The 10203-nt window shown below is 34.7% G+C and overlaps 1 protein-coding gene and 1 pseudogene across 1 annotated transcript; both read right to left on the bottom strand.

Moving 5' to 3' along the window:
- Positions 1–1558: 1558 nt before the first annotated feature.
- On the bottom strand, positions 1559–2470 carry LOC140511810 (olfactory receptor 5AC2-like; annotated as a pseudogene).
- Positions 2471–5570: 3100 nt separating this feature from the next.
- LOC140511809 (olfactory receptor 5AC1-like) lies at positions 5571–6501 on the bottom strand. Its single transcript, XM_072621030.1, has one exon. It carries the CDS (start codon positions 6492–6494, stop codon positions 5571–5573), a length of 924 nt encoding a protein of 307 aa, XP_072477131.1. The 5' UTR covers positions 6495–6501.
- Positions 6502–10203: the final 3702 nt, after the last annotated feature.

The raw sequence follows: 10203 nt of genomic DNA, 5'->3' as shown, positions 1-10203 counted from the left end.
AATGAAATTAAGTGGTGAGGGAGATATATTGGGAGGAGAAAGGGAGAAATGGAATGGGGCAAATTATCTCTCATAAAACAGGCAAGTAAAAGACTTTTCAGTGGAGGGATAAAGGGGGGAGGTGAGAGAAAAAAACATGAAGCTTGCTCTCACCACATTCGAATAAAGGAAGGAATAAAATGTACACCCATTTTGGTATGTAAGCCTATCTTACAATTCAGGAAAGTGGGGGACAAGGGGGTAAGCGGGGGGGGGGATGATGGAAGGGAGGGCAATGGGAGGAGGGAGAAATTAGAAGTCAACACTCTTGAGGAGGGACAGGATCAAAAGAGAGAATAGAAGAAATGGGGGACAGGATAAGAAGGAGGGAAATATAGTTAGTCTTACACAACATGACTATTATGGAAGTCATTTGTAAAACTACACAGAGATGGCATATTGAATTGCTTGCCTTCTCAGTGGGGATGGGTGGGGAGGGAGGGATGAAGAGAAGTTGGAACTCAAACTTTTAGGAACAATTGTTGAGTATTGTTCTTGCATACAACTAGGAAATGAGAAATACAGGTAATGGGGCATAGAAATTTATCTCGCCCTATAGGACAAAAGAGAAGATGGGCATAAGGGAAGATAGGGATGTTAGAAGGGAGGACATATTTGTGATAGCGGTAGTTAGAATGCTGAGCGTTTTGGGGTGGAGGGAGGGGAGAGATGGGGAGAAAATTTGGAACTCAAAATTTTGTGGAAATGAATGTTGAAAACTTAAATAAAGAAAAAAAATAATAAAATGAAAATGCTAGAGACATCAGAATTCATATTACAAACAATTTTATATAATTTTGGTTCAAGGGAATTGATTTGAAAATATGCTTTTCTTAGTAAAGAGGAGGTAAGAGTACAGGTGCAAAAGGTTACATATATTGTCAGTCATACTCTCCATATTTGTTTTGATAAATGTTTTTGCTTTGCTATAACTGAAGGTTCTGTAATAGGAGTGAGTATTGGGAAACAACAGGGAGATGAAATAAAAATGTATCAGTGAAACATTTTTACAGTATAATCATATATAGTGGTAGAATTCTTGATTTGATAATGTTTAAGAAAATTAAAATATTTCATTAGAACTTTGATAGCATCCAGTTTTTATCATTTTTATAGTCACCATTAGATAGTATCCAATTTTTGATCATAATCAAATTAGTTTGAAAAATATCCTGTCTTTGGGATAGGTTTCTGGTGTTCTTACTCACTTAACTAGTGGCTGGAACTGATTGTTTGCTGTATCAGAGCATACACTATGCAAATCTACCTAGAACCTATCCCCTTCAAAGGTAACTAATCAAAAGTATTGTTTATAATAGATACATTGGGAATGATTTTTCAGGTACCCTAGTAATGGAGCAATACTTATATACAATGCAAAAATTACTTAATACAATACTTATTCATCCCTTTATACATTCAGAATTGTTTCTAGCTGGCACAACCAAGTCCCTTCTGTAACAATTGGAAATTTCATTACGTTAAATTGGAACAATTTCCAGCTTCACTTGAGGAATCTTTATTTTTTCATTATTTTTCTCAAGGCACCAAATACCTCTTTGCTTATCAGACTGTATATAAATGTGTTTAGTAGAGGAATTACAATGGTGTAAAACAAAGAGTATATTCTGTCTTGATTGATGACAACACCAGACCCAGGAACCACATGCATAATTAAAATTGTGCCAGAGAATAAAGAGACAGAGAATAGATGTGCATGACAGGTGGAGAAGGCTTTGTTCCTAATCTGTGCAGACTTAATTCTCAGGATGATAAGGAGGACATATGTGTAAGAGAGTAAGATTGTCATAAGAGTGAAAGATTGTATAAAGATAGAGAAAACAAAAACCACTAGTGAATTAAGTAATTGATCAGTAAACAATGGTAAAATTTCACAATAGCAATGATGGATTACATTCATTCTACACAAGGTTAATCTAAATAATAAAGTCACATGAATCATGAGATGAAGAAAGCCAAGTGCATAGGAAGCAACCACCAGCTGCTTGAATAGTCTATTGAACATCTTCACTGGATAAAGGAGAGGGTTGCATATGGCTGCTTATCAGTCATAATTCATGACTGCCAAAAGGAAACATTCTACAGTTTTACTGACAACAAGAAAGTAAAATTGAGCTATGCATTCCAAAAGTAATTTAATTTTAAACTTAATTAAAAATTCATCAGCATCTTAGGGGTCATTGAAGAGGAAGCTCAAGCATCTGTAAAAGCTAAACTACTGAGAAAGAAGTACATGGGTGTGTGAAGGTGACAGTTCATCCAAAGAAGTACAACCAGTCCGATATTTCCCATCATGGTTGTGAGAAAGATCGCTAAGAAAATGAAGAAAAGGAGGAGCTGAAATTCTGGATTTTCTGTGAAAGGTGTGAGAACAAACTCTTGTCACCAGGGTTACATTTTCTTCCACCATGATTCCATTGTGGATGTTCACTGAAAGGAGAGATGAGAAATATAGAAGACATGCACCAAAGTACCCTTGGGAATAAATTTTTTTTCTTCATTGTGTGCCCTCTCATCAGCAAGTTTTCAGGTTTAACTTTTTTCTTTAAAAACAAGCATAACAAATAATCGTTGGTTATTTTTCCTGGATTACAGCATTGTTGTGGAACCTGAACCATTAGAAAAATATCAATTGCTCATGGATAAGCTGAGCCAATATAATAAAAAAATGGTAATTCTGCCTAAACTATTTTCCTTATTCAGTATCATATCAATCAAACTACAAAAAAAAAAAATTTCATAAACCTAGAAGAATATTTATATGTAAGAACAAAATGTCAAGAATATCAAGAGGACTGATGAAAAAATGCAAAAGACGGTCATCTAGCAAGACCACATCTCAAAGTATATTATAAAGCAGTAATCTTCAAAACTTTCTGGAACTGGAATAGATTAGATACACATGACACAGTAGTAAATGACAATAATAACCTTGTGTTTGATAAACCCAAAGAACTCAGTCTTTAGGATAAGAATTCAATATTTTACAGAAACTTCTGGGTAAACTAGAAACAATATTGCACAAAACTAGGTATAGACTCAATAAGTCATGCTGTATAACAAGATAAAGTCAAAATGGGTCCATGATTTAGACATAAAGTTAGAAGCAAATTAGAAGAGCAATAAATAGTCTACCTGTCAGATCTATGGGGAAGAAACCAATTCATGAGCAAACAAGAGATAGAGAACATTATGAAATATGAAATATATAATTTTAGTTAAATTAAAGGGTTTTACACAAAGAAAACCAATGCAACCAATATTAGAAGGACAACAGAAATCTGGGAAACAATCTTTATAGCATGTATCTTGGATAACGACCTCATTTCTTAAATATATACAGAACTGAGTCAAATTTTTAAGGATACAGGTAATTTCCTAATTGACAAATGATCAAAGGATATAAACAGGCAATTTTCAGATCAAGAAATCAAAGCTAACTCTAGTTATATGTTATATGATGGTATGATTTAATACATGCGATAATATGAAATACTTTAAATAACTTTTGATTAGAGAAATGAAACTAAAGCAACTCTGAGGTATCATCTCAGACCTATGAGACTGGCTAATACAACAAAAAAAGGAAATGATAAATGTTGGAGAGGATATGGGAAAATTGGGATACTAATGTACTGTTGAAAGAATGCAGGAAACATTCAGGAAAGCACTTTGGAATTACGCCGAAAGGGACACCAAACTGTGCATACCCTTTGATCCAGCAAAAACATTACTAGGTCTGTATTCCAAAGTGATCATAAAAAAGGAAAAAGGACATATATGTGCAAAAATATTTATAGCAGTTCTTTTCATGGTGGCAATATATTCAAAATTGGAGAATGGTTGAACAAGTTGTGCTTTACGAATGTGTTATATGAATGGAGTACTATACACATTAAGAAATGATGAGCAGGCAGATTTCAGAAAAACCTGGAAAGACTTTTACAAATTGATGCAAAAGGAAATGAGCAGAACCAGGAAAACATTGCACACACTAATAGAAACATTGTATGATGATCAGTTATAAATGGCTTAGCTCTTCTCATCAACACGATGGAGTAAGACAATTACAAAAGATTCATAATGTAAAATGCTATCCACATCCACATAAAGAACTGATGAACTCTGAATGGTGATCAAAGCATACTTTTTCATTTACTTTATTTTTTCATACTTTTTTCTTTTTGTCTATTTCTTCTTTTACAGCTGTGACTAATATGAAAACATGTTTTACATAATCACACACACACACACACATATATATACATATATATGTATATATGTGTGTATAGAGATATATAGATATATAACCTATACCAAATTGCTTACCATTATAAGAAAAATGGAGGAGACAACCAAGGGAGAAAATTTGGGGATTCCACATCTTATAAAACTGAATGCTAAAATTGCCTTTATATACAATTGGAGGGGAAAGTACTATTAAAACATATATAGACAAAAGTAGCAATTAATAGGTAAAAGAAGATGAGTAAGTAAGGCATGTGTGTCCACATAGGATGTCCATGTCACCATATGTTTTCCAAGTACAGCTGATGGGAGATATTAATAGATACAATCTTAGGTCTGGATGACTCAGGAAGAAAGGAGAACCAGCTTAACAGTTGGGTGGGCAGACAAGGCCTAAGAGCAATTCAAGAATGAGCATTCTTTCCTCTAATCTCTAAGGGGTATGTGGGAGAATTATGTCTCCTCTTCTGTCCCTTGATGGTACAAGTTAGTGGAGAAAATAAAAAGAAATGGAATCAAGGTACAGGTAAAGTCATTTGCTTCAATAGTTCCCTATGATAGAAGAAAGAAAGAAGAAGATGGTTTGAGGAAATTTATGTCATATGATCACCAGAGTCAGCTAGGTGGCTCAGTGGATAGAGCAGTGGGCCTGGAGTCAGGGAGCCCTGAGGAGAAATCTGGCCTCAGACCCTTATTAGCTGTATGACTCTGGGGAAGTCATTTAATCCTGTTTGCCTCAGTTTCCTCATCTGCAAAGTGAACTGTAGAAGGAAATGACAAACCACTCCAGTATCTTTCCCAAGGGAAAAAAAAAAACCAAATTGGGTCATAAATAGTCAGAACAATAACAAAAACCAACATATTGTAGTCTCAAATGATAGTGACAATGGATGACAGGGTGAGAAGGAGTATAAGCCAGATGCCAGGAACTGAAAATGACTAGCTTCCATTCTGTAATTCCCAAAAGATATACTTCATTTCTGGGATGAAAATAAAGGAGATGAGCATAGACAGTCTGGTATGGTTTTTACTCCAGACCTGTGATTTCATGGGCATAGCGAACTCCTTATGAGGAAATTCCCTTCACTGATAGGAATAACAACTATAGTTGCACAGCCTATCTGTGTCAGAGTAGGGCTTCAGTTCTGGTCTTCATTACTTTATTCACCATTCCATGCTGCATTACCTATATGGAATGATAAACCAAAAGCAGACTTGGTTAATTGAAAAATGAACAGTTTGGGACCACACTTGAGAAACATCTATTTCTTTATTGCTTTTCTCAGGGAACCAAGGACCTCTTTATTTCTCAGGCTGTAGACAAATGGGTTTAATAGTGGGATTATGATAGTGTAAAATAAAGAATACATGACATCCTGATCTTTAGTAGTGCCAGACCCAGGACGCACATGCATAAAGAAAAGAGTTCCATAGAATAAGGAGACAGAGAACAGATGGGCACTGCATGTCGAGAAGGTTTTGCTCCTTCCCTTTTCAGACTTAATTCTCAAGATAGCAGAAAGGATATAAGCATAAGAGATTATGATTACTGTAAAAGTAAAAGTTTGAATAAATGCAGAGAAAATGAAAATCACCAGTGTATTAATAGATGGATCAGTACAGGAAATTTTAAACAATGGTAAAATTTCACAATAGAAATGATGTATTACATTCGTTCTACAAAAGGATAATCTAAATAATAAACCCACGTGAACCATGAGATGAAGAAAGCCAAATGCATACGAAGCACTCACCAGCTGCTTACACAGTCTATTGGACATTCTCACTGGATAAAGGAGAGGGTTGCATATGGCTGCATATCGGTCATATGCCATCGCTGCCAACAGGAAACATTCTGCAGTTGCACTGACACCAAAAAAGTAATATTGGGCCATGCATTCGAAAAGGGATATCATTTTATTCTTAATTAAGAAATTCACCAGCATCTTAGGGGTCACTGAAGAGGAAGTCAAGGCATCTGAAAAAGCTAAGCTGCTGAGAAATATGTACATGGGCATGTGAAGGTGAGAGTCCATCCAAACAAGCACAACCAGCCCAATATTCCCCATCATGGTTGTGAGGTAGATCGCTAGGAACAGCAAGAAGAGAGGGATCTGAAGCTCAGGGAGATCTGTAAGTCCAGTGAGAACAAATTCTGTCACCAATGTCTTGTTCTCCTCTGCCATATCTGTATTGTACCTGCTGCTAGAAGAAGAGATTTAAATAAAAAACACATTCATCAAAACTCATGAAAAGTAGCATTCATGCATGAAATAAAATGCTGCTCAATGCTGTGTATAGTTTAATCAGAATAGTTTAAGAGACGACCTTTCTCTTTTAATAAATATATTTTAAGAATATCAACCCTTTAAAACTTGGTTGTGAGAATTGGAGAAATTAAAGAGAATTAAATTATTTAAGTAAAAATGATAGCTGGCATATATATAGTATTTTAAAGTTTGCAAAGCATTTCACAAGTTTCATTTCATTATATCCTTTGCTGATGACTGCTCAACTTTGGTTCACTCAAGCCCAATTCACACTAAAGTCAGAGCATCACATTATGTTATAAATCCCCTTCAAGGATGAAAGACAAACAACAGCCCCTGACATGTGGGTGCTAATATTATTCCCATTTTACAGATGAGCAAACTGAAGAAGAGAGAAATTTATTGACTTGCCCGTAGTCACATAGCTTTTAAGGGTCTGAGGAAAGACACATACTCAGGTATTTCCAATTCCAAGTCCAGCATTCCATTTGGTGTTCTTCCTATTTTTCCTCATCTCCCTGAATTCTAGTGCCTTCTCTGTTTTAATTATTTTCTATTGATACTGTTCATAATTTTTTTGTACATAATTCTTTGCTTGTTTTGCTTGTTAGATTGTGAGCTCCTTACGGGCAGGGACTGTCTTTTGCTTTTTTTTAGATATGTCCCCAGAACTTAGCCCAGTGCCTGGCATATAAACGATAAATGTTTATTCATTGACTGACTGACCCTGATAGGTGCTTTTAAAATGTTTTTAAATTGAATTGTGTTACTAACATAAAAAGTAACATTTCAACATTCTTTCCTCCATCCTTTCAAATATATTCCTAGTCACAGTGTCTAGCATGTAGTAGGAACTTATAAATACATATTGATTGAGTACTCAATTAACTTTCTAATCCCAAAAGACAGTAAGTACATTGTTTATATGAGCCATTTTTCTCAATTACTCCTCATGAACACAAGCAATTATTTCCAACCAATTCAATTCAACAGCTATTATGTAAAAAGCTCTGGGCCATACCTCAAACTGAAAACCCAGAATTGCATTCATGAAAGCTGAACACCTTTCAGTTCACTCACATTAGTGAAACAGAATCAGTCAAGCAAGTTGTGTTCTGGGAACAAATCAGGTCATGTTAACGAGAATTTATTAAGCCATTACTATTTGCCAAGAACTGTGCTAAGCACTGGTGATACAAAAAAGGAGGCAAAAACACTTTCAATTCCTTCAAGGATCTCACATTCTAATTCAGAAGACAATACAGAAGTAACTACATACTCACAAGAATACACATAGAGTAAGTGGAAAGTAATTTCAGAAGGGATGACAAAAGCAGCTAAAGGGGGACCAAAAAAGAAATGTAAATCATTGAACAGATGAAAATAAACAGTCGCTGCACCTTATTTGACTTTAAAATACTTTGAATTCTACCAAGGCAAGTAATTTTGAAAACAAATAATCATTTTTTCAGGTATTTTTAAAGCTCCAGTCATTCTATCATCATTGGCTTGGAGGAAAAAAATCACAAAGTAATTACATGGTCAATAGTTACAAAGGATAAAAAAAACTAGACAGAATTTTTGGAAAGTTGAATTCTTAAAATATTTATAAAATCACAAATTTTCTTAAGGAAATAAACTGACCTACATTAACATTAGAGAAACAAATGACATTCTAGTGCACTAAAAAATAACATAGGAGTCACAGTGAATCATAAACTGACAATGAAACAATATTATAATTCATTCCTGGACTGGCATGCATGAGTGGGAATATGAAGAAACGGCAAACAGAAAAATAATAATAATAATGATAATATTTCTTTCCTGATTGCAGAGGAAAGAGAGAGAGAGAGAGAGAGAGAGAGAGAGAGAGAGAGAGAGAGAGAGAGAGAGAGAGAGAGAGAGAGAATTATATCTACATAGAGCTTGTATTAGAAGATTTTAACTGGGCCTAAAATTGGATCCATTCAATTGGCTGCAGCTTATCTATATGTTTGTACTATGTAAGGTAGGTTTAAAAATTGACGTAGTTGCTCACTCTTTGCTAGGACCACATTAGTCAATTAGAAATCTAACCAAATGTTAAAAGGCTACACTTGATTCCTGATGAAAATATTAACTGCATTTGCATCATGTTCTACTCTATGTAGAATTTCACAGACATATTTGTTTTATTGCTTAATGTGTCTAAGTAGACATGTCCTATAAGGAAAGTTGTAGGAAACTTACATGGTACAGAGTCATGTCAAAGAATAGTATGCTTTTCTTGAATGTAAATATATAGCCTATTAGAAGAATTATTAGTTATTAGAAAAATCATTAGGAAAAGGAAGAGTTTTAATATTTGTCTTTGAATCCCAGTTGCCTGGTGCCATGAGCAAGTTATCCATTTAACAAATGTTTAATGACGTAAATTGAATGAGTTTTCTTATGAAGATATCTGAGGACTATATTCCCAGAAAACCTAAAGATAGTGACCAGGAGTTATTTTTAGTATAAGCTGGAAATGGAATAAAGAAAATTATTTTGAGAGCTAATAGAATCACTGAAATTTAGAGCTGGAAGGTATTTCAGCAGCCACCTAGTCACTATAATATTTACAAGTGGTCATCTTTCCTTTGAAGACCTCTAACCAAAGGAAACATACTAATCCCCAGAACAATTCATTTCACTTTCAGACACCTCTAATGATTAAGAATTTGCTTCTTGACATCAAACCTAAATTGACATGTCTTCCACTTCAACTCAATGATTCTGATTCTGATTTCTGGGGCCAAACAGAGCAAATTTAATACCTCTTCTAAATGAAAGGGGAAGCTAAGTGATACAGTGAATAGAATGCTAGACCTGGAGTCAGGAAGACTCTTCTTCCTGAGTTCAAATTTGGCCTCAGATATTTACTACCTGTGTGACCCTGAACGAGTCGCTTAACTCTGTTTGCCTCAGTTTTTTTATCTGTAAAATGAACTGGAGAAGGAAATTATAAGCCACTATAGTATCTTTGTGAAAAAGAACCCAAATGGGATCATGAAAGCTGGACACAACTGAAAATGACTAAAGAATTCAACGAAAGCCCTGAATATATTTGAAAACACCATCATACTCACCCAAAACACTTTATTCTCTGGTTAAACATCCGCAATTCTTTCTAACGTGTGTGATGGGGATTCAAAGTTCATTTCCATCATGTTTACCATTCTGTGTTCTCCAGCTTTTCAATGATCTGCCTAAAGTTTCTTAGATCTAAAAAACAGAAAGAAAAAGAAACGTTAATAGAGAGGGGAGTAGTTTGTAACATAAAAACGTAAAGTGATTTACTGAAAATTCTCTACTGAAATGGCTTCATAAATATTCAGAATATTTTTTAAAATCTTCAAAGTGAAAACTGAATGATCTGTGTACTTCATTTCACTTTCTGCTATGACACCTTAAGCTCAGAGTGATCAGACTTTGGAATGAATTGTTTCAGAAAGCTGTGGGTTCCCCTTTCCTAGAGATTTCCAGGGTAGAAAGCTTCATCTGGAATTCATTAGAGAAGTTTAGTCTGGATGCAAGAAAATAGAACAGATGTCATTGACAGGCTTGATATTCTCATGATTCTAGGAAATTAGAATAATTTTAT

Source organism: Notamacropus eugenii, chromosome 6 (genome assembly GCF_028372415.1).
Source record: "Notamacropus eugenii isolate mMacEug1 chromosome 6, mMacEug1.pri_v2, whole genome shotgun sequence".
NCBI lineage: Eukaryota > Metazoa > Chordata > Mammalia > Diprotodontia > Macropodidae > Notamacropus > Notamacropus eugenii.
This window is presented reverse-complemented; position numbering and strand designations above follow the sequence as displayed.

Coding starts and splice junctions, on each gene's coding strand:
- LOC140511809 (XM_072621030.1), bottom strand. CDS start 6,494: ATGGCAGAGGAGAACAAGACATTGGTGACAGAATTTGTTCTCACTGGA.